The sequence below is a fragment of the Malania oleifera genome, chromosome 3 (genome assembly GCF_029873635.1).
Source record: "Malania oleifera isolate guangnan ecotype guangnan chromosome 3, ASM2987363v1, whole genome shotgun sequence".
Classification (NCBI taxonomy): Eukaryota; Viridiplantae; Streptophyta; class Magnoliopsida; order Santalales; family Ximeniaceae; genus Malania; species Malania oleifera.
The window spans coordinates 7,940,622-7,965,848 of NC_080419.1; the positions used below are offsets into that span (position 1 = coordinate 7,940,622).

General features: G+C 36.8%; 1 protein-coding gene across 1 annotated transcript in view; it reads right to left on the minus strand.

Moving 5' to 3' along the window:
* Nucleotides 1–500: 500 nt before the first annotated feature.
* LOC131151813 (pyruvate kinase isozyme A, chloroplastic) overlaps nucleotides 501–25,227 on the minus strand; it is a 29,080-nt gene continuing 4,353 nt past the window's right edge. Inside the window, exons 2-6 of the mRNA XM_058103234.1 lie at nucleotides 17,818–17,908; nucleotides 17,508–17,701; nucleotides 6,974–7,095; nucleotides 1,839–2,317; nucleotides 501–1,336 (exon numbers count right to left, since the gene is read on the minus strand). Coding sequence (XP_057959217.1) covers nucleotides 1,035–1,336; nucleotides 1,839–2,317; nucleotides 6,974–7,095; nucleotides 17,508–17,701; nucleotides 17,818–17,908 — 1,188 coding nt within the window. The 3' untranslated portion in view covers nucleotides 501–1,034. The remainder of the gene's footprint in view (nucleotides 1,337–1,838; nucleotides 2,318–6,973; nucleotides 7,096–17,507; nucleotides 17,702–17,817; nucleotides 17,909–25,227) is intronic.

Consider the following 25,227-nt stretch of genomic DNA (forward strand, 5'->3'; position numbering starts at 1 on the left):
ATATAGCAATGACTACACAGCACTAATATTTTGGCAGTAAATGTAACATTACTGTTTTTCTGAAAGACTTCCATTTCCAAAAGGCTCACTCACCCATTGAAGAATATTTACCAGGGGCAAATGCGCCAAACCTGCTAGTGCAATGGGTGAAAATGAAATAGAATAAAAAACTTAGAAACAAAAATTAAACAATAAATTCACTTTTGAAAATGATATAGAATAAAAAACTTAAATATAAAAATTAAACCAACCATAAATTTAATTTAATCTTGTTTAATCTCATTCCATTCTTACATGCCAAACGATCACCGACGCCTAATCCCTAGCTGTGCTCCACAGCCTAATGTCGGACTCCGCAGAGAAGTCCTTTCTTTAAACAATGCAAAATCACAACCCAAGGCAGGTAACCTCATTTTTGATAATTTACCCTCAACTGGTTAAATATGCAGAAGGAAGCTGCCGGGATGGGATGGTCATCAAATCGATGGGGCTCTGCAATATAAAACAAGAAGGGAGAAGCTGCACTGGATTCATTATGAATTGTGTACATTCGCTTCACCCATGCTAGCTGCTTGATAACGTTGTCTCTAAACAAAAGCATACATACATACATATATGCTAGACGACAGAAATTTATAGTAGAAAAAGTCGGGTACATTTTCTATACTAATAATAGAACAAAAAACACACAAAGGGAACTACATTTGCCGCCATCAGCAGTACTTTCCTACAGACATAACTCAAGCTGCAAGGAAGAACAACAGGTACTGTAATAGTCTGCCGGAGTAATAGAGGAGCCGGAATGGCAGATGATCTGTTAAACACGAACATAGGCTCACTTGCACAAACTGAAGCTGGATCCAGTTGAAGTAGTGGGAAAGCAGAATTGCAACTCGTGAACCCAGAATTCTTTTCTTTTCTATAACCAAATTGTTGCACCAGTAGCAAAATAAAGAGCAGCTTAAAATGATACATGAATCTAAACGATTGAAATAATGCTTGCAACCTAAACAGAGCTCTTTTCTCTTTTTTTTTCAGGGAACGTTCATCACTTGAATGGATTGCAACATGTCTGATACAGCAATGACAAGGTCACCTGATTTGATCATCCCCCTGGCCTTAAGCAAGAAGAAAGTTTTGTTAAGGTTGCTTTCCATATCGTCTGAAAAGCTGACACGGAAAGGTATGAGGCCCCACTGCAGGTTCAGACGTCTACGCATGGATGCTGTGCTCGTAAAAGCAAAGATTGGGCAGTCAGGGCGGCAGCGTGAAAGGAGAGACGCCATGTGCCCTGTCTTTGTGTAAACAAAGAGTGCATCTACCTCCAAATTGTTAGCTGCATCACAATTCAAAATAAATGATCTGCCACACCAAAAAAAAAATGTTCAAATAATAAGAATCCCCAGCTGCATCCCCCATCCAAGAGGAACAAAGAAATGTGCTTTTAGAGCAAGGAATTCATGGATAGTATTATCCTGAGCAGCAATTCCCGGTAATCAGATCAGATCTTGGATTCCATTTGCAGCTTAGGACTCTGGCCTGGCCAAACCACTTACCCCAAGAAGCATAACACAAGTGTGTCAAGTTCATACAAAAATTTATGCTAAATAAACATACACAACTTTAGAAAATTGCACATAAATTCTATAAGAAACACAATAGACACATTATAAATCTAATGCAAATCAAAATGGTCACATTCAGGAAGCAGCCTTATTTCGCAATGGAAAATAATTATGAAGTCAAAGAAATACATTTTCTAATACAAAAGAAAAAGTGAGCGTACTGATGCAATAGGGCCAAATTATAAGTGGATATCTAGAACCAGAGAATCTTACCCATCTTAGCAGCAGAGTTGCAAATCTCTTCTGAAATGCTTTCAGAGAATGAAGATGCTATGCCAGGAAGTTCCATAGCTTCATGTCGTTTCTGTTCTCTCCACCACCTTTCAATTCTCAGACTAACACTTCTCAAAACAGTCAATGCTTTCTCTGGGTACTGGCCCATGGCAGACTCACCAGAAAGCATTAAAGCATCCGCTCTCTGCCTAACTGCTTCAGAAACATCAGCCACTTCTGCTCTGGTCGGCGTAGGGTATTCAATCATGGATTCAAGCAGCTGTGAGGCAACAATGACAGGCTTATTTAGCTGCCTGCACACCTGAACAATCTTTTGTTGGGCCGATGGAACCTGTTCCAATGGGATCTGAGCACCAAGATCTCCTCTAGCCACCATAGCACCATCTGAAGCTTGAATGATCTCCTCTAAGTTCTTCAAGGAATCAATACTCTCTATCTTCGCAATGACAGCAATATCACTGCATAATCACATTAAAATGAACTATTACAAACTTGGGAAGTGAAGGGCATATCATACTAATCTTAATATAGTAACCACAGGAACCGCCATAAAAAGGGATGTAACAAGATGATTTTTCATCATCTAGATGAAAAAAAACCAAAAGAAAAAAAAATGCATAATACACTAATATCTACATGTACGAGAGCAAACAATGACTGGTGTGGTGCGTTGCTGATTACTGTTTGGAATGTTCCCCAAGGTATGCAGGGGACGAACCAATGTTCCATGTGAATCAAGTATCATTCAGAGAAATGTAGTGGCGATGATTCACAATAGAGCAGAATAGCTTGTGGGGAGTGATGACCCAGAATATGGAAATTTGGAGGGGGAGGAGGCACACAATTATATCCCAATTCTTGCACAATCCGAATTGTTGAGTGCTAGGTATCATTTCCATTTTCTGTTTTTTGCTTTTGTTGCAATACAGTGAAGAAACAGATAGTGAAAACACCATCCAGAAATTACTTTTTTGGAATTCTATACAACCTTTCAATAAAAAAAAATTAAAATAAAATGACCATGTGAATTTAAATATAATTAAAATAAAGATATCCATAAATTTTCAAAAATTTTGAAAATCATGTCATTTAACAATATTTTTACCATTTTTCAAGTCATATATATTAGATTTGTTATTGAAGACTAAAAAGAAACTTTAAAATATAATAATTATATCAATAATGTACAAATATTTTTCATTTTTTATTATACTATTTAGCATTTTATTATTTTGATGGTATTTTTCTATTTGTTATTTGATTCAAAAGCAAAAATGAGCATGCATTCAATAAGGTTTTTTTATTTGTTTTGTTTTTGGAAATGTTAACCAAATAGATTGCTAAATTTCAGTTTTAGGCTTTGTTGCAAACAGCCTCTATTTTGTTTATCTTGCAAGGATGCAACTGTAAATAGGAATTTAATGATGAATCATCTTGTCAGTAGAAACTGCACTGTCCCTAATGCATGCTCCTTAAAAAAAGGATGCAGGATCAAATTCAACTTCTACATTGCTCCAAGGGAGAATACCATGATATTCTCCCTCATAAAGACTTAGGGGCGACTAAGATTGTGCCAGATCAGCTCCTTAACTCCTCAAATGTGCGTTCATTGACACTAGGAGAAAGGATGGTGGTCTGATTTGGAGAATCTTATCCTTCAATGAATTCCTCGAAAGAATAAACTAAAAGACATTTGAACAAGTTGAGCTTCTACCTCTTCAGCCCAAAGATATTTTCTTAAATCATTGTTCATTTAAAGCCTCTTTGGAACTTAAAAAACATTAGGTAAAGGAAAGGAAAATATGAAAGAGTACCTCTATTCATGTTTGGTTATCAAGGAAAGCAAGAAAGAAGATAAAATATTAAACAAATCAATGAAACGAAAAAATTAATTTTATACATCAATAATATTTGACATTTATAACATGAATCCTTACCAAACATTCACTAGGGCATTCCTACAAGTGACGCTTTGCACTTATACCACCCGAGTGCAACGAGAAATGGAAGGGTGGAGTAGACCGAGTCAGTCGAGGGATACTTACGGACAAAAGCATGGAGATAGCAGATACAATGATCAGAAGGAAAATTAACTTATCTACCTTCAAGAGACGAAATGGATAGGGGAGAAAGTCAGAGAAATTGAGAAATCAAAATTTAAACTTTGGTATCCTAAAAAAGAGAGACAAAAACAAGGTAGGAATCATTGTAGAAAAAGACCAAAAAGATAATGCAGATGTTAAGAGTAGGGGATAGGACCATAAAAATCATGGTAGCTCTAGGCCTAGAGATAGTAAATGCTAGTGCGAATGCTCCCCAAATAAGCCTAGCAGGAAACCTCAAAAGACAATTTTTGGAAGATATGGATATAGTATTATACAAGGGATACCAATGTCTGAAAAAACATTTATAGGAACTAATTTGAATGTACACAGTGGAAAGTATAATATAAGTTATGAGAAGATACATGGAAGTCATGGATATGGAGATAAAAATGAGGTTGGTGATACAATTTTAAATATTTCCATGTCCAAAAATTCGGTTATGTGCTTTATAAAAAAGAGAAGAACATTTAATAACGTTCAATAGTGGGCAAAATAAAAGCCAAATAAGTCTCTTCTTAACTAGGACGAGGAATCGTCTACATTGTAAAGATTGTACGGCTATCCCAGCTGAAAGTTTGACTACACAACGTAGAGTCCTAGTGTGTGTGTGTGTGTGTGTGTGTGTGTGTGTGTGTGTGTGTGTGTTTGGGTGTGTGTACACTAAAAAGTGGGGGAGAAAGAGAGCAACATAAATCAACCAAGAGGAGTAGCTGGTGGATCTTGAAGAAAAAAAATATAGTAAAATTCAAAGTTAAAATGATTAAATAGAGTGATTAGACAATAGCAGATAAGGTAGATGTGAACACTATTAAATTTATCATAAAAATAGGAAAGGAGGTCTAAGTTGAATCCAAGGGAAGAGCTCAGGCCGAAAAAATAAAAAAATAAAAAGCCACACACACACACACAACTTGTATAGAACATGGCTAAGCCGTAGAAATATAGAAATCTTGAAAAGTGTAGAGGCAAGAAAAAATGCAAAAAAAGCCTATTAGTGAAGCTAAACGTAGAGCTTATGATACTTTTAATACTAGACTAGAAAAGGAGAAAAAGGCATTTATAAACTTGCTAAAGCTAGAGAAAGAAAATACAAATATTTTGGTAATTTTAAATGTGTAAAGGACAAGAATGATAATGTCTTAACTAAATTGAAAGCTTGAACTTGGAAGGGACAAATATAGAACGGACTAAAAACAAGAGATTTATTCGCAAATTAGAGTCCTTGAAATTAATATGGCTTTAAATAAAAAATGAGAAGTGAGAAATCTACAGGACTAGATAACATGCTAATTGAAGTTTAGAAATGTTCAAGGGATAAAGGAAGTATATGGTTAACCATCTATTCAACACTATTATAAAAACCAAGAAAATGTCATCACATAATTAAGGTTAAGGAACATATGATGAAACTATGGGAAAGCATAATTGAACAAAGAATAAGACTAGAAATGAGAGTTTCAGAGAATTAATTAGGCTTTATGCCTGGGAGATCAAGAGTAGAAGTTAAATATCTTTTAATAAGATTAATAGAAAAGTTTAGGGAAAAGAAGCGAGGCATGCATATGGTTTTTATTCACCTAGAGAAAGTCTATTATAGAGTACCTAGGAAAGTTCATTGCTAGATTTTAGAAAAGAAGGGAGTCTGCAGTATATATACTAAAGGTCATTAAGGATATGTTGATAGACTAATGACTAGCTTTAGGACTATAGGAAGGGAATCTAGAGAATTTGCAATCACAATAAGTGTACATCAACGTTCTGCTTTGAGTTCTCACCTTTCTGCTTTAGCGATTGATGAATTCATTAGGAATATCCAAAACGAGATCCCTTGGTGTTATCTTTTGTAGATCATATTGTCTTGATTGATAAAAGTAGGAGTGACGTGGAATCTAAGTTAGAACTTTGGAGAGCCTTTTTAGAGTCTAAAAGTTTTAGGATAAGTAGTAATAAGACAGAAAAATGTAATTTCAGTAACATAAGGGGAGAGTATTGGAGAGAAGATTAAACTTGATAAGAATTTAATAGCACTAGTAGATTTCGATATCTTGGATCTATTATGCAAGCACCTTTAAAATTAAAATGGAAGTTCTATAAGACGACTATAAGGTCAGTCATGCTTTATGGATCCATATGTAGTAAGAAACAACATGTACAAAAAGTTAAAGTTTCCAAAATGCAAATATTAAGGTGGATAAGTGGTATATTAAAAGAAAACTTAGAGAAGGAACATATATGCAATAAACTAGGCATGGCACCAATCAAAGACAAGATGAGGGAGGGAAAGCTTAGATGGTTTGGCCATTTAAAACACAGGCCTAGTAGCACACCTGTGAAGAGAAGTAAGTTAGTTATTGTTTCTAATATTAAAAGGGTTTAGGGGTAGACCTACAATAACCTGGAATGAGGCAGTAAGGAAGGATTTAATAGCTGTTAAGCAAGAGGAGGAAAATTCTCTCAATCGAATGAATTAGTGGAAAAGGATTTTCATGTAGCCAACCCCACCTAGTGGGACTTGAGGCTTGTTGTTGTTGTTATAATAGTCGACATTTCTTATTTTTAATCATATTAGAAAAAAAAATTTCTTTTTAATAGAACTTTGATATAGAGAGAGAATACAATAAAATAAGTTTCCTTCTTATTTTCCTTTCTTTCCCTTTCCTCAAACTAATCCTTGATCCAAGTCTTAGAGTTAGGCACTTTCCTAGGATTCTTGGTATTGGAATGCTATGCCCTAGTGCCTTGTGTGCTTCATGAGGATCAAACATGCTTACTTTGTTTTAATCACATTGCCTTTACAGCCATTTTTTTTTTTTTTTTCACCTTAAATAAAGGTAATCCATTGCCTTGATTAATAGTCCTTTCTTGAAACAAATTTAAAAAAAGCCTTTTTTAGAGGGAGAACATGAAAGGGGAGAGAAAGAGGAAGGGAGGGAGGGAGGGAGGGAGGGAGGGAGCGATCAAAGCCATGCTCACTAGAGGATTATAGATAAATAATAAATATACAATTACCTATCACGAGAACGTGCAGCAATATAGCTTTTAAGATGTTTAATAACTTCAGCAGACTTGACAAATGAAATTGCAATGAAATCAACACCCTCTGCAATTCCAAAATCAATGTCCAACCAATCCTGCAATATTAAAAGTTTGAATCGGTCAAAAGAAAGACTAGCATTTTAAAAAATATAAAAAATTACAGCCAAAATGAGTAAACAGGGGAGGCGACCTTCAATCAAACTAGCAAACCAGTGCAGTCCCTCCCTCTCTCACATCGGCCCGAGCACACACACTCACACACAGTGAACACAAACATAACCCAAAAAAATTGAGGGGGGGGGGGGGCTACCTCAAGGAATACAATTGCAACACCCACTGCACAAGGCTCTCATACCAAATTGGGGGACCAAAGAGGGCTGGATAAGTTCTTAAAAAGTATACATGCCACAACATCAAAGGAAAGAAGATTCAGATCTCACATTTGATGGATATAGTGATCCACTAAGATATTGAGCCTAAAAAAGTAACTTGTTTGATGAATTTTAACCATCTAATCTCATCCTGTTGCCAGTTTAAATAGAATTTGGTTATACTATGTACAAGAGTAATCAAATTTAGCCACTTTTGGATACGTTCAAATTGAGCCACTTTTGAATACATTTGATCCCCCAAATAAGACTCTTTAATGTGAGTTTTTATCCCCATGTTACATAAGAAACAAATAACTTGTAAGGAACAAAAACATAAGTAGTCCCCACTCTCCACAAACTTAATCATTACAATGAGCATTTTTATATGGAGCTAGAAACATATGCCAAAACTATAAACATGTCCTAGTTAGCCACCTTGGTTCCTTTAACCAATTGAATTGAAATTTTCTTTTTAATAATTTTTTTAAGTATTCATTAAATATTTTATAATGCTTTCAACATTTAACTTACTTACTATTTTTAGACCAAGTTTTAGCAATTTCACAACTACCCTAATCAACCATTGCTAACATTGATTTTGAAGAAACTATTAAAAGATACCATGCTCAATTGAATGCTTCAGCAGCACACTTGGAACCGTAAGTTCAGCATTATATAGCAGAAACCTGAATAAACCATATGTTATGGCAAGGATTAATGATATAGAGAATTAAATAAAGAAAGACGCTTCATTTTTCTGCCTTCCTCATTTTGCAAGAGGATGGCATTCATTGGATTTTCATTTTAGAAGGAATCTTCTTTTTTTTTTTCTTGATAATAAAAAAAAATACATTAAGGATGAGAATGTACAATTGAAGCTAGGATAATAAATCCTCAATATACATATATATATATATATATAAAAACTCAAAAAGGGAAAAAAGAATAAAAGCATAACAAAAATAATAAATAAAAAACTGTAACAATCAGCTAAGAAATCCCCTCTTCAAATCCTTCCCACCATAGTTCACCGAACACTTAAATTAGCTACTTCCCTCTAACCCTTCTTCACGTTGGATTTGCCACCGTCAAGCCTGACTTCATTACCTCCTTGCTCAGATAACCTCAGGCCCAAGTCATCCAACAGCCTCTGAGCATCAATATCCTTCCCAGGAATTTCATCTTGAACAGGGGTCGGCAGAATTCCATCCTCAACCTTTTTATCAACTCTTTGAACCTTGTCTTCAAACAGATTAATACCTTCTAAACCATCTAAAGGAGGAGAAGGCACATAAGTTAAATCCCCAAGAGTAACGAGCTTGTTTTTCAGACTATTATGCTTGATTCTTTACATGTCCAATTGGGGAGTGATAAACGTGTTTGGAGTATAGATTCTTCCAGGAATTTTTTGTACAAATATTTCTTTTTTCATTTGATCCATGACCCTAATGCTAGCCCTTTTGCCCTTCATTCATTAACCTAAAGTTCCTTCAAAGATTAAGCCTTTTGTTAGACTGCTAGAGAAAATCAATAGTAATGATTTATTTCAGAAGCGAAGACCTATAAGCGTCCCTGGTGTTTGTTCCCCAGTTTTAGGAATGTGGAAAATTGCTCTCACTTGTTTTTACATTGTCCTCTTGGGTTCTATGGAATAATTTGTTTATGATGTTTGGTGAAAATTGGGGGTGTGGGCCATGTCCCCTGCTTATTTGGAGATTTTTTGTTGCGTCAGGTTTGGAGGTTTTGATAGAGGAAACAGAGGAAAGTTTTGTCATATTGTATTACCTGGGCTATTATTTGGTGCATTTGGTTGGGAAGAAATGCTAGGATCCTTCAAGGTGTTGCGACTTACAGTAGCATGCTTGGAGCAGAGTGGTCTTTCTTGTGTCCCTTTGGTGCTCAGAAAATGGATTATTTCATTGTGTTTCTTTTGAAGACTTGCAGCTGGATTAGTTGGCTTTACGTTATTAGAATTGTCTTGTATTTACTTTATTTTTATTTGGCAGTTTTCCTTTTGTAATGGGAGGATATCTTTTTCTCCCAGGTTTTTTCTTTCTTTGTTGTACTCTCTTTCTTCCTTTAATATAATTCTTTGTTTATCAAATAAAACAAGGAATGAAAGGATGCTTTTTCCCTCCCCCTCTTCAATTATTCTTCCTTTTCTTAATATATCTTAATGTGGTCAGTGAGAAATCAAGAAAATATTTGTGGACCAATACAATATCTTCATGAATCCTCTTCCTAGGATCCTCCTCATGAATCTATGCTTCCCATTCAGAAACTTCTAGAATAAAATTTTTATATCACAATTAAAATTTTGTATAGTAAAATCTTACACCTTGTTATCAGGAAGCCAAATAATATGCCACCTGCAAGGTAGTTTATAATCCTGGAATCCAAATGAAAGATATTCTGATGCTAATAATTTTTCACATCCTATAACAACAAGAGCTTAGCTCCTTTAATCATTTACTAAAGTGTGGGAAATGAGGAGTTCAAGAATTTTTTAATCAAGAAGAAACACATTATTGTACTTTGTGGTACAAGAGGCTTCCTTGCCCACTGTACTTTTAGACTTTTTTGACATGATACACTAAATCATCAACTCTAAGAGAAGAAAAAAGAGAAGCGAAAAGGGATCCAATAAGAAATGGAATAATAATTGTTTTTTGTAGATGATTGTCATAATTCTATAAATTCAGGGATTCTACATCTGAAACAAATCTCTGAAATGATATGACAATCCAATAATGTGAGGTTAATGAATTGGATGAGAAAGATCTCACATCATTTTTATTTACTTTCCAGGCCAGTTCAGAGCATTAATATTATTCTAGTTGTTGCAGTCGCAAGTGACTTGTTAGAAAGATTAAATTGCAATTATCAGGAAACTCAAATGAGAAAGATGTCCTAAAATTGAAGGGCCCACTAAATTACAATGTTTTTGCAGGTACAAAGGTAAAAGATATTATAGTGGACCAGTGATAATTATCTCTTTGGAACTGTGCCAATGATATTGTATAAGAAGTATTACATTGAATCAGAGCTGTGAAAAGGCACCCACGTGCTCATCTAGGCACTCAGAGATCACCTTGCCCATATCTAGGGGACTTGATGTCAATCAGGCATGCCAGGCTGATTTCTGCCATTCTCTAGTTCACCGTTTTTAGGCTCTAATGATCATGTGGATGAAGACAATGATGTATAAGAATTTAATTTTCCACAGCAAAAAAGTGACAGCAAAAGTGGAAATAGAGCATCAAGCAGTAAGGTTAATAAATCCAAGGATTTTTTTTTTGCCTATTGCCTAGCAGTTTCAATCTATTGAACTTTAGAGCATCTTACCATTTTTTAGTCTGATGCATCATTAGATCTTTTTTCGTTCATTGAATTTTGGAGAATCTTAAGATCTAATGATGATGGTTTTCTCTACAAGTCATTATTTGATCAATGGAGCTTATGTGTTGAACAATAGACTCTTTTTTGGGTGGATCTAATAATTTTACTGGTACTCTTTACTTCATGATAATTAAAATTGATTTCTCCATTCGTAAACAACTTAACATTTTGTGTAAAATATTTGCTAATTTTTTTACCAGAACATCGCTGCATTGGCGAAGGGGAGCCTTTGCGCAGCGATAGAGTTGTCGCCATGTGATGTATAAGGTCACAAGTTTGAGGCATAGAAACAGTCTCTAGCAAAAACGCTAGATAAGACTGCATACCATAGACCCATCGTGATCCACCCCTTCCTCAGACCCGCAAACGCAGAAGCTTCACGCACCAGGCTGCCCCTTTTTTTTTAAACTCACTGTGATGGCGCTTTAAAGGCAGATCAAACTTTTGACAACACTATGTTGAGTAAAATTTTGAATTCAAATCTTAATGGGTCCAAAGTTCAAAGCTTAAGATTGAAAAGGCAGAACCATTTGGCTTAACTTGGAAAAGTACACTAGCCTCGTAGGGCCACATCACACATGTCAACTAGGCAATGCGCACACACACGTCAACAGCTAACCTTGGAATGGGCAAATAAACTGCACATAATTTCTTATTGTTTTTCAACAATGCTTAGAAATCAATTACAGCTAGGTATTTATAAAGCTAGTTCATGAGGCTCAAGTAAAAAGCTTAGATACTAGTTTCCAAAATTAGAGTTAAATATTTTTTAAATATTTCCCTAAAAAAAAAATTTTCCAAAATATCTATGGAAATAAAGAATCTGAAAATAAATAAAATTCATAATAATTTCTGAAATTCCTAAATTTGGACTTTCACCTTGATGTGCATACTCCAACTTGACTTCAAATTTTAAGTGAGAAAGCATGAGAAAGCTTGGCTTTCAAACTAGCGCTGACACCACCTTAGTCACCTCAACGATGTATAAGAAGATGTCGGATCAAGTTCCAGCAGGGTGGCAAATATAAGAGGAATAACAAACTCAATCACTAAAATGCCTTGAAATTAACATCAATATTCACTTGCTCATCATTGCTTGGAGAGTTATTAAATCTTTAAGCTTGTGGTCACACCCACCAATCTCAATAACATTCTCTTTGCTCTCTTAAGGTAAAGATTGTGAAGTCAAAATTGCAAAGAGGGCTGATTTTACCCCACTTAGCTTTTAGATTCAATAATGCTCCTTTCAACCCAATCTCTTGGCTAGGATTCTTTGTGGCCTGTTATCTTAATAAATCTTCTTTATCAAAAAAAAAAAAAAAGAAATTTCCTTGGTACATTAGAGGTGGTTAGGGAATTAAACTTGATATGGATGGCATCAAATAATAACAGCAGTTAAAATTAATATTGAGTGGTGATGCAACCGAATTGGGGTAGGAGTAGATAACAAGGCTGATAGGCTCATTGTGGTAAAATGAGTGAATAATGGGATAAATCTTTGGGAACTAGGAAGGGGATCACTAAAGCTCCAGACAAAATACACTTAAAAGAAAGGATTCAGATTCTCAAAGGCTTGTCTCATTGACGATCCCAGGTGAATCACCTGAAACATATGAGGTGTATGGCAGACCCAATAACGCATTTAATAAGGGGATTGGAGCAGCACCATTGGACAAAAGATCTTCTTCAAAAGTTCAATTTGAAATTATTACATGCCCAAGGTCCAATGCCCAAAATTATTACATGCCCAAGGTCCAATATCCAAATAATTTCAGGGGTTTTCCATGACTTTGTCGTTGTCAATAAACAATCTGAAATACCTCAACTTTTTCAGTTCAGGCCCATGGCTGGAGTAGTAAGGGTATGCCTTGAGGGGTATGGGTCAGTTTAGTAGTCTGGCTTCTAGCTATTTGAAGTCTGGGATCACTGCACCGACTTGAGGAACTAGCTCGAGTCAATTTCATTTTTAGAAGAGTTTTTTCTTCAGTTCAAATATTCTTCTAAAAAAGACAGCATTCCTGATTATTTAGAACTTAGCTTACCCAGATACCATTTCTAATCCATCATTAGAACATGCTCGGACACATCGAGTACTCCCTATACATGTATCATAAATTTTTACTGAAGGCAGCCAAGGTGATTCTCTACTTTGTGTAAGAGTCTTAACTCGCTTCTTTTTTTCTTTGTGAGTTTCAGGAATGGGCTGAAGCAGGTTAATGGATTCGGAGGGTTGCAAATTTGGGCCAGGCAAGAGAATGGATCAAATCTGATAGCTCTTTAACATCATTTGATGCTGCAACTTCATAATATGTATGCGTAGAAGCTAGGCTCGACTCATGTAATCAAGTATGGACAATGATGATAGGGAAAGCTGATGACAATGTCGACAATGAGGGCAGAGTAGAACGGGTTTATATAGTGGCAAGGGATTTGTGCCATTTACCGAACTCAAGTGATTGAACAATATGGGTAGTAATCACTGTGACTACTCAAGGGGTGTTCTGTGACGTAAAAGATTCAAAGCTTGCAGTCTAACCAAGATTTGTCATCAATTGAAGATGTCTCCCCAAATAGTAACATACTAACATTCTTTAATAAATTTGAGCTTCTGACTTGAACCTATGTCCTCATCAACCTCTTTCCCTCCTATTGCCTCTACCTCAATTCATTCTCACCAGTGCACCATCGAATCTAAGTTGCAACCAGCAAGCCCCAGACCACCTAAATGCCCTTCGCTTATCTTCTGCAAGTGCCAATTGCACCTGGTTACAAATATTCATTTCTTTCTTCATGTTTTACAGTTATACCGCTAGTAACCCATTGATACCGGAGAATGCAACACACTCAATTTCAATTCAATTCCAAATAAAATTCACATATATAGGCCCTTTTATGGACTTTAAGTACTTGGGAAGTAGTCAAAATAATGTTACAAACCCAAATAAGCTCAAATACCACTTTCCCTAGAACCTAAACTATATTGGCCAAATTAAAATACCCTAAACAAAAAACAATTAAGTACTTTCCATACTCTCCTACTGTATCAACCCCCTCCCCCCCGAGAGGGCGGCAAAGAAAAAACAACCAGAAAAAAGAAAAAGAAAAAAGAACCATACCTCAAGTTGAAGCATTTGTGCTTACTAGCTAACATTACTCTCTTCAACTTTATTGAATAGCTCTCTCCAGCTTCATCCTCATTATTTTCAGCATGCTCCACAACATTGATATGTTTTTCTTAGGACAATTCCAAAAAGAACGCATTTTTTGTCCACAATTGTAGCAGTCAAGTTGAGGCAACAATCATTGAGTCAAATGACTTGGGGGGACACCAAGTGGCTCATAATATTTTCTTGCAATATCCTTTCAATCCTAGCAAAGGGAGCAGCCTTATCAAATAAGCTAAAGACAAAAGTTGCATGATTGCAGCTCAAATTGTAATCCATAGCAAAGTCCCCTAATGTATCAAATAATGGACTGATGTTCATCTTCCACAAAAGAATATCCAACACAACCAGTGCTTATGAAACTCTTTAGGGTGTGACCCTATCATGTTGAACCAATGCACACAACTTGAAGTATTGACAGGGATGGATTTCCCTTCAATGAGATGCTCGTAAAATTTCGACATACCAGAACCTGCCTACAAAATCAGCACCAGTAAACTAGGGATAGCTAACGGTGATAGGGATGCTTACAAGTCTTTTCTTTCCTCTCACCCATTTCGGACTGCGTAATGGCAATAGGGTTCGGTTTTGGGAGAATGCTTTGGTGGATGAGAGAACTCTTTGGTGTTTGGGTGGTTCCAAGCTATTCTAAGTTGTTTTATTATTTTATTTATCACACCTATGATTAATGAAAAGTGAAATACACACACACACACACTATATATATATGTATATATATAATTCATAAAATCAAAGTAACCCTAACTAAACAATGTTACAAGTTGAACTAAAGGATCCAAAATACATCAAAAGTTCAAAACTCTTTTTCTAAGAAGTGTTAAGGGTTTAAAGCTTGCAAATATACCAATATGGATAATGCTGTGGATGCTCAGGAAAAATTCACATACACCTGCTTCCCGCTATGTATCATCCGCAGCTCTGCTTTCTGCTGCACCAATTACTGTTATGCTACAGTACCCGCTACGCTATTTAAAAACCATGTAAAGAATGGCCAGGGACAAGGGGTTGGTATGGATTGGTTAAAGAATGACTATGGGGCTTTGGTAGAACATGTATGGGAAAAAGGCTATATTTAAGTGGATCAGATATGGATCTTGGGCTTTAAAAAGAAATAAATAAAATAGAAGTGAATAAAGAGAACAGAGATAGCTGATTTTTCAAAAAGTAAAAAGGAAGATGAAGGACTAACTCCAAATGATTCAAATGTGACGCAAGTGAATTCAAATTTGACACAAGTGGTCGCAACTAAGTGTCACTTTTAAGCAACCCTATCAGCAAATGTTCTAACTAATTGGGGATTATCATCATTTCCAGTGGTGGAATGCAGCAATCTCGAAGTGGAGCAGTAGTCTAGACTCAGGCAACTTTTTCCCCTATTGCAATTTGAGTCTAAATTGCAAAACCTATGAATTTGAGTAGACTCAGAGAAAACTTAGTCAAACACTGACAATCATGGCAATTTGAATTGAAATTGCAAACCATATCAAGGCATTGATAGACAACCGATTCTGCTGTGACTTGATGCAGCACAAAAGTGCAACATATATTCAATCCCAATTCAAGTATCAAAATAAAATAACACTATGGGGAATCAATACTCCAAAAATAATTTTAGAAACCTAAATAAACTCAACTAATGTTTTACTAAACAATGAAACTAGAGTCTAAACAACAACAATAACACTTTCCTTGCTCTTTTACTGCATCATTCATCTTAACACTTCATTCAACTTTTATTTACTCTTGCCGTAGTCAATTTCTAATTGTTCACCATTCTGATTGATAATATAGCCGGTCAATATCAGGACTCCAAAACTATCTGATGGAAAGGCCCACAAAATATGTGAATTATTTGTGACCTTTATTAATGAGCCATACGATGAAGTTGGGGGAAAGGGTAGTTGAACAAAGATTAATGTTAGAAACGAGGGTCTCAAAAAATCAATTTTGGGGTATGCCTAGAAGATCTGCTACAAAAGCTATATATCTTTTAACAAAATTATTGGAAAAGTTTAGGCAAAAGAAGAGGAACTTGCATATGGTTTTTATTGATTTAGGGAAAGCGTATGATAGGATACCTAAGAAGTTCTATGGTGGGTTTTTTTTTGTGGGCCGGGGGGGGGGGGGGGGGGGGGGCGGGTGAGTCGAATGTAGTAGGTATAGTCATGTCACTATGGATGTGTACGACGGAGTAATGACTAGCGTTAAGATTACAAATAGAGCGACCACAGAATTTCTAATCGTAATAGGTGTATATCAAAGATCTGCTTTGAGCTCTTATCTTTTTACCCAAGTGATGGATGAGCTTACTAGGAGTATCCAAAATGAGGTTCCATGGTGTATGTTATTTGAAAATGATCTTGATTGATGAAACTAGGAAGTCAACTAGTATCTAAGTTAGAATTATGTAGAGAAACTTTAGAATTTAGAGGTACTAGGATAAGTAGAAATAATATAGAATATACTAAATATAATTTCAGTCATGGTAGGAGGAATATTAGATAAAATATTAAACTTGATGGTCAAGAAATCAATAGCACTAGTAGATTTTGATAGCTTGGATCTATTATGCAAGCTAAACAAGAACTTTAAGATGTAATACATACACTTAAAGCAAATTGGGTAAAATAGAGAGGTGCACCAGGTGTGTAGTGTGATCATAGAATACCCTTAAAAATAGAAGGGAAGTTCTATAGGACGGCTGTAAGACCAGCTATGCTATACGAATTAGAATGTTGGACAACTAAACAACATATCCAAATAGTAAAAGTTGCCTAGATGAGAATGCTCGGTGGATGAGTGGTTTAACGTTAAAAGACAAATTAAGGAATGAACATATTCGTTGCAAGTTAGGCATAGCTCATGTGGAAGATAACATAAGGGAGGGGAGGCTCAAATGGTATGGCATGTGCAAAACATAGGAATAGTGCAGCAGTAAGAAGAAATGAGCTAGTCACTATGAGGGACAATAGAATGGTTAGGAGTAGACCTAAAATAATCTAGAATGAAATAGTAAGGATTAATCGTCCTGAATTTGTCGGAGGAAATTTGAGATGATTGAGTAAATTAGAAAAAAAGGATTCATGTAGCCGAGCCCTCATAGTTGTTGTTGTTCTTGTTGTAATTTTAACCTTCATTCAATAAGTTTTCATATTAAAATTATGATAGATAAACTGCACATGCAGACTAATTACCATCATACCAAATATAGGACAATTTCAAGAGATTCAAAAATCTTCACCAAATAGTACAGCAAAATCCTTTTCCCCCCTATAACATCATGGACTAAGTTGTTGATCACTTTTATCCTCTACATTGAAGCAAAGGTTTAACTCAGAAAGCAGAACAAATTAGGTCTGCCCTAAACAGCAGGGAATTAATTAAGAAGTCAGGAAACATTTAATTATAATTTTTAGAGAGGTGGCATCTTCTGATCCATTATCTTTTGTTATCATTCTTTTTTTTCATGTCTTTAGCACCTCTACTTTTCGCAGTTCACTACAAAGTTGATTTCAATGAATACTTGAAATAAATAAAGCATGAGTTACCCACTTTTGAAGAAATTGTTGGGAGCATAGCATTGCGTTCTCGTACTAGATTCCCATCTCGCCAAAAAGTCAAATTAGCACGTGGTAGCAATAATCCCGGATCAGTGCAACGACACTTGACATCTGGCCCAATCTTCTCAATCACCTCAAACCTCACCATTCCACCGTCCACCAAGAGTTCATCCCCAACTTCCACATCTGTGACACAGTAAAAGCTCACATGAAAATTTATGACATTTCAACTGCATTTATATACATATAAATTTTACAATAGAACAAGTATCCCACAAAAAAGATAATTCAAGAATTACGACCTTCAGCAAAGCCATCATAATTTACAGTTATGGTCCGCTCTGGGCGAGGTGCATCAAATGCTCGAACACTGAAAGTCCATATCTCGCCATCCTGCAAAAAAGAGTAGATGACCATAATAAGTTCCTCCACCATGAACTAGGTCTGGTGATAAAAACAAAAAGGGTATAAATGCTGCAGAGACATTTGCATAAAATTCAGACAGACAACATGTGAATCAATTAAAAAATGCCTCCTAGCAAGGTCAACCCCATCTATCCCAGATATGTTTATGGCTGCAATATAATAAGAAGCAACTTTTATTATTTTGACAGAATCAATGCCATTCTATTCTCTGATAAGACAAACACAGATGGATGCTATTAAATGCTCAGACACTGGAAAGTCCAAATTTCACCATCATGCACAAAAGAGTAGTTGACTATAATAGAATTATCTCCATATTTCAAATTATGAAATTTAGAGGTTTGAAGATAAGTAGAAATAAAACAAATATATAAAATGTAACTTTAGTCATGTTGGGAGGAATATTAGAGAAAGGATTAAACGTTATTGATAGAATTAATAGATTTCAATACCTAGAATCTATTATGCAAGCTCAAGGAGAAACTGAAGATGTAATACATAAGAGTTAAAGTAGGTTTCGTAAAATAGAGAAGTGCCTCCAGCAGCATACTGTGTGATCATAGAATACCCTTAAAATTGAAAGGACAACTCTTTATCAAGGCAATTAGACCAACTATGCTTATGGATCAGAATGTTGGCAGGTAATAAACAACATATCCAAAAAAGTAAAAGAAGCCAAAATGAGATGCAGTAAGGAGGAGTGAGCTAGCTGATGTTCATGGAAGTAGGAAAGGGAGGGTAGACTCATTATAACTGGTATGAGAGAGTAGGTGAGAATTCGACAGCCCTACATTTGTCAGAGACTCAGAGGATATTTCCCTGGATCGTGTAGAATGGTGAAAGAGGATTCACGTAGTCTGTAGTAGACCCCACCTAGTGAGACTCATGGATATGCTGTTCTCGTCGTTGTTTTTTTTTTTTGTTTCTCTAGATGTCCAAAGAACCTTATCAACTGGGAAACAGAAGATTGTCCCTAATGAATGAGCATTTATGAAAATGGTTTATTAAAATTGATGATGTGGTAAAGACCTCGTGAGCTATTTCAAAAATCACACAGCAGTCACTATGCACACCATTCCACATTGCAATGTTCAAGTGTAATGAATCGGAACGAATTTCCCTAGTCTTTTTTGGTTAAAAACATATGTTTAACAACCATTCAGTCACCATAACAGACTCCGAGATAAAATCCGCAAGATAGTAGCCATGTAATTAGGAGCAGGAGCAGCAACAGTGTTGGCTGTCTCACAAGTCAACAAGACATCAATAGCACAATTAACTCCCCTGACCAAGGTCACCATGAAACTCAAAGCTTTCACCGTCAACGATTTTATATGGAATGAATCTAAGATTGAATACTGACAAATATTTGAGCAATGCACATACCAAGTGAACGTACTAATAATAACAAATACATAAATCAGATCCACAATGAAACCACACTGTTAATTAACAAAGATTTTTTCAATCATGAATTCTCTCAAAACTGTTTCACATATATTGTCAAAACAGACATCAATACCATGTCCATCTCTCATCCTACTCAAATTCACAACAGCAAATCCTGCAAAGATCTTATTTATAAATTCTGAAGGTGCAGTTCCATATGTGTCATTCAAGATACATCTCAGTTGAGATCAGAATTCTGTTCCCTTCATCACAAACCTATCATACAGATTTCAGAGTTGAGGTTGTTCCTGGCAATGAACACCTACTTGATCTACATAACCATGGGATGGATGCAAAGTACCAACTACAAACTACAAGGATTCAAGCAAACAGCGACTGCACTGGGTACCAATGTAATGCCTCCAGCCTAAAAAATTAAGGACGTATCTATGGCCACCCTCCTCAACCAAAAACAACTATCCCATGGCAGGAAAAAACACAAGAATAAATAACAGAACAAGAAGTGGAAAAGGTTCAAATTTTGTCTCTCGCCGCATGAACTCTAGTTTACTGTAGGGACTCGAAACAAGCAGAAGCTTTTAGAGAGAGCTATACGTAAAGAAACCAATTTTGTATTAAACCTTGAAAAGGTATTTGGCAGTTATACAAAAAGGTAATCCTTGGAACGATGCCAACGAGGACCTTACCAAAACTAAACCTAGAAAAAAACAAGTTATTTAAGGAAATATATGGAATCAAGAAATAAGTATGAAAGATGACATTAAAAAAAATATATGGGCCAACTGTTAAGGCAATTGGTAAGGCAGATCAGGACCTTTGCCTGTGCATTTTAATAAACAAAGCATAGGTGATTTTTTATAAGCCAACGCGATCTAAATGACATTACCTAGTGACATCACTTTGTACAAATATTAAATTTTATAAAGTCTTGATATTATGAAATCGATAGATTTCAGCAGCATAATTGATGTTTTGTAAGGGATAGCTTTGAAACTCTGAGGAATGGTGTCCACTAGCATATCACCACATATATCCTCATCTACAGGATGAAAGAGAATAATGCAAGTTCCAGTATCGCAGAAAAAATACTCAACCTCACAAACTAGAAAAAGCATGAAAAAGGGAAGAAAATGAAAAGCAGATAGAGAAAGAAATTTTATTAATAGGGGAGAAAGAATGTACAACAAAGAGGACAAGAAATCCTCAAAAAGAGATAACAAAAATAAAATGCAATCATCTTAATAAAGCCTTCCAATCCCACTGAAATCCTCAAAACATGCACCTTAAAACAGTGATGCCAAGAATCATCTTATCCCAAAGCAAGGTAGAAAAAATTTCTTAATAGTGAAATATTGTGCATTCCATGCCGACAAATCCCACACATAACAGCAAAGAGTGCCCACCTCCACGCACTTTCAGCATCTTCCTCTTCCCAAACCCAGTGAAAAAATACCCAATAGCTTTTCCACCATCTGAAGGGGAGCTCAGGCACAACGGTAAGGTTGTCGCTGTGTGACCTAGAGGTCACGGGTTTGAGGCGGGGAAACAGCCTCTTCCAAAAATGCACGATAAGGCTGCGTACTATAGATCCATTGTGGTCTGCTCCTTCCCCGGACCCCGCATACGCGAGAGCTTTGTGCGCTGTGCTGCCCTTTTTTTTTTTTAAGCTTTTCCACCATCTTCAAGCACACCCAATCCTCACAAAATAATGCAAACAATCCAATCCACATGCCCCAAGAAAATGGGCACTGTAGAAATTTCCGGACAGTGCCTTAGTAACCCTCCTACTCTATAACAGATTATTAGTATTAACTCTATTAAGGGCCACCAACCAAACAAATCCCTTGATCATAGAAGGGACTTTAGTCTCCCAAATATGTCGATGAAGTAGGGAAGACACAATAGACTTGATAAGATGACCCACAAAAAAAAATGAAAATTTCTTTGGCACAAAGTTATTCAAAGTAAATTTGGCATGCATGGTATCAGTAATGAGTGGGTGCTAATAACGGGCTAAGATTTCCTTCTAGGAGCCCTTTTAGAAGTGTATTTCGCAGACCTATTTTCTTCTTATCCCATATATCAAATTTATTGCAGGTAAAGGAAACTGCATTCAATTTTGGGAAGACACTTGGGCAAGTGATTCTGTACTTTGCGCTTCCTTATTCATAGAGGCCTTCCTCATTGCATAATGGATCTATATATTCTTCATTTCCAATTCAAATGGGGTTGAGCCTCTTGGTACTTTCATTTTCATAGGTCTCTTATTGATAGGAAGCTGTTGGAGCTCACTTCTTTGTTGTGCTTGGTGAATTTGTCCTTATATTGAAGGGGACTATAAATTGTGGGTTCTAGATTGGCTAGCTAAAGTAGTGTTGATGGAGAAGGCTAATGTAATGTGATAGATGTGCATCAATTTCACCAACCTAAATTAGGCATGGACTGCTTCATGATGCCAAGAATTGACGGTGGACACAACCTCATGGCATGGCCTTCTCAATTTTACAAATACATACTCAAGGTATAATCAAATTCATATGGCGCCAAAGGACAAGGATAAGATGTCATTTATTAGCCAAATCTTCAGGAATCAGATAGGTTGGAGCAACGTTTCAAAGGTTGGTGAGCCAAATCTTCCAACATTACTCAAACATGGAGGCCTCCGTCAACTATCTAATGGAGAATATCAACCCAAAGGACCATGTCAAGATGTGGCGAAACCTTTAAAGTCTAGGAAGAATCAAATGAAGTTGGACCCCACTAAGTACGCCTTTAGAGTGTACTAATAAAATTCCTTGGTTTCCTGGTAAGCCATTGAGGTATTAAGGAAAACCCTGAGAAAATACAGGCACCAGCAGACATAAAGCCCCTCAGAACATCCATGAGGTCCAAAAGTTGGCGAGAAGAGCTGCTGCCCTGGGAAGGTTAATCTTCCAAGCAGACAGTAAGTGTCGCCCCTTAAGGTTCCTAACTTCTACAAAATAGTTCCAAAAGGCATTGGAGTTAAAAGAGTTTTTGGGCTCACACTCGGTACTCTCTCAACTAGAGGTCAATGAAATCCTATTGCTCTGCTTGGAAAATTTATACAACGCTATCCTCATCTGCGATTATGAAATGGGCAATCGACACTAACAAGCCAATCAAGCAAATAAAGTGCCCAAGAAGCTAATAAAAAGTACTTTACAGCTTACTCAATTTGACATGTAGTATCAACATTGACCCGCCATTAGAGCACCAGTGTTGGCTGACTTTGTTGTTGAATGCACCGAAGACCAAGCACATCAACACTAACAACTCTACCTGAGGCCTCAACAACCAACTTGAAGGGCAAGTGTGATAATCAGTGCCCTTCAACCAAGGGACCACCAATCGCTTTCTTTGAATCGGCCTCAAGTGACCAACAATGAAGCTAAGTACGAAGCTTTGATCTTTGGAGGGGGTCAAAGAAGCAAAGGCCTTTAACAATTCCCATTTAGCAAAAAAACAACTGCTCGAGGGGTTCAAGGTTAAGGAACTTGTAATGAAGCAATGCCTGGTGTCACAAACTAAGCTTGTTCAGGGAATTACGCTGCATGTGACCACTTGCCTTGTGTGCATGGGATGGATTACCATCATGTAAATAGTAGTATAGGTTTTATGGTTTATGTATAAGCCTTAAAGTAAAGCGGAAGTATGACTCCTCGGATATTTTGATATTTCCTAGCGCCAAAGCTAAAACAACATTAAAGCTCTTTAGGGTAGGGTGAATATTTCAACAGTCTTGTAAAACTCACTAGCATTTTGTAAACATGTTTAACCTAATTGCCTCCTTTACCAACACATGATGCTTACAAAGGTGTTTTTAGCAAATTATGTTGCTTCAATGTTTACCGCTTCTTGCCATTTGCTTTTATGAATTGCTTACTACTTCCGTTTACTTTTCATTCAACTGTTGTGAATGTGTTCTTGTGGTAAACCGCAGTAATTTTTGGCTAACTAATTAAACAAGAGTGCTTTAGCTAGTACAGCATGGCCCTTCACAAGGTGTAAAGTATTCAACCTGTGACACCTAGCAATGGCCACTTCAAAAGGAACCGCTCAATTTTGGTCACTTCAAATAACAGCCATCCTCTACAAATAAAACACCAAAGTGGATGCACTTTCCTGCAACTACAACCACTACCAAGGTCAAAAGGACAATGATGACAGAGAATCGACGTCACAAGAACACCAAACAGCCAAAGGCAGTTGTCTTACTCATGTACGATACACCCCGAGCTAGATTGGTCCCATCCTTAAATAATGATGGAGCCCTACTAATGTAGGACAAGAAGCAAGACCTTGGGAAGACCCATGTTCGAGATCACTTACGAAGAATTGGATTGATAATTGTTGGGTTTAATTAGTAGTTTATTATGTATTTAGTTTAATTAGTATAGTATTATGTGTATTTTGGGGACTTGTTTGTAACATTTCTGTGAAGTAGGGGTTTGTTTGTAATGTAATGTAGTTTTTGGGGATTTTATGTAATTTCATGTGAAAAGGCTTTCTTATAAATAGTGTGTGAAAGCCATGTTGTAAGCGGTTGTTGATGAATTTGAATTGGAATTGAACGTGTCCCCCCATTGTATCCCCTCACCCCTTTCATTCCTCTCTTCTATTTCTTCTAAATTCTCCCATGGCTATAGAAGCTAGCTGCCCCTGCATCACCTTCCATTTGATGAGGCAGAAGTTTGGAAAGTTGTCCACCAAGCCCGGGGGTGGGGGGGGGGGGGTGTGGAGGTGGGGAGTATGAGCTATACAAGAAATCATACGCATTGCCTTACCTAAGGAGCCTAGCCCAAGAGGAGGCAGAATATGCCTTAAGAGAGGTCCATGAAGAGATCCAATGTAATCACCCCAACGAAAGGACTCCAGCACGCAAGGTACTCTAGCAAGGGTACTGACCCACCCTGATGAAGGGACTGTGGAACATGCCTGCAAGTGTGACCCTTGCCAATGCTAGAAGCATAACTTGGATCCACGCAACACAACTAACCCACAAGGAGCACATGGTCATTTGCACAATAGGACCTAGAGATGTTTGGGTCAATTCAAAAGGTGTCCTAGGCAGAGAAAGTTCTTAATCATTGCAGTGGATTACTTCACCAAGTAGGTAAAAGCAAAAGCTCACCTGTATCTCAAAGAGAACCTACAAATATTTAATCTAAAATTAAATGGTTTGCATGTTCAGGAAACCACATGCCATCAAGTAGTTCGATTGAATCTGAATGAAAAAATTTTATGCCAAATTGAATGTCTGCACTTGGTGGACTGGACTATCTTCAATCTAATTGACAAACTAAGGGAATCAATCGAACCATCCTTCATGCCACCCAAATAAAGAAGCCTCTGAGAAATGGGCAGACAAACTCCCAATATCTTGATGTCGTGCTGAACCACTGGTTGGACAGCACCAGCAAATATGGAGACACGTTTCAATCTCTCCTTCGACACCAAGACAATGGTCTCAGAGATCAAAATTCCTTCCCCACAAGTATAGTCATACAACTGCAAAGCTAAAAACAAAAACTTGAAAGGAAATTTAGATATCTTGGATGAAGCAAAGGAATAACTGCAAATCAGTAAGGCAGCGTACAAGCACAGAGTTCAATACTACAATCCAAGGAGAGAGCAACCATTCAGGGAAGGGGACCCTTTCTATGCAACCAGCGAAGGGAGAGTTCAATACTACAATCCAAGGAGAGAGCAACCATTCAGGGAAGGGGACCCTTTCTATGCAACCAGCGAAGGGATAGAAGATAGGAAGCTCCAAGCTCCCCTACAAGGTTCATGAAGCGGTCCACCCCAAGACCTAGATGTTGGACACCTTAGGAGGCAGGCCAGTCAAAGGACAT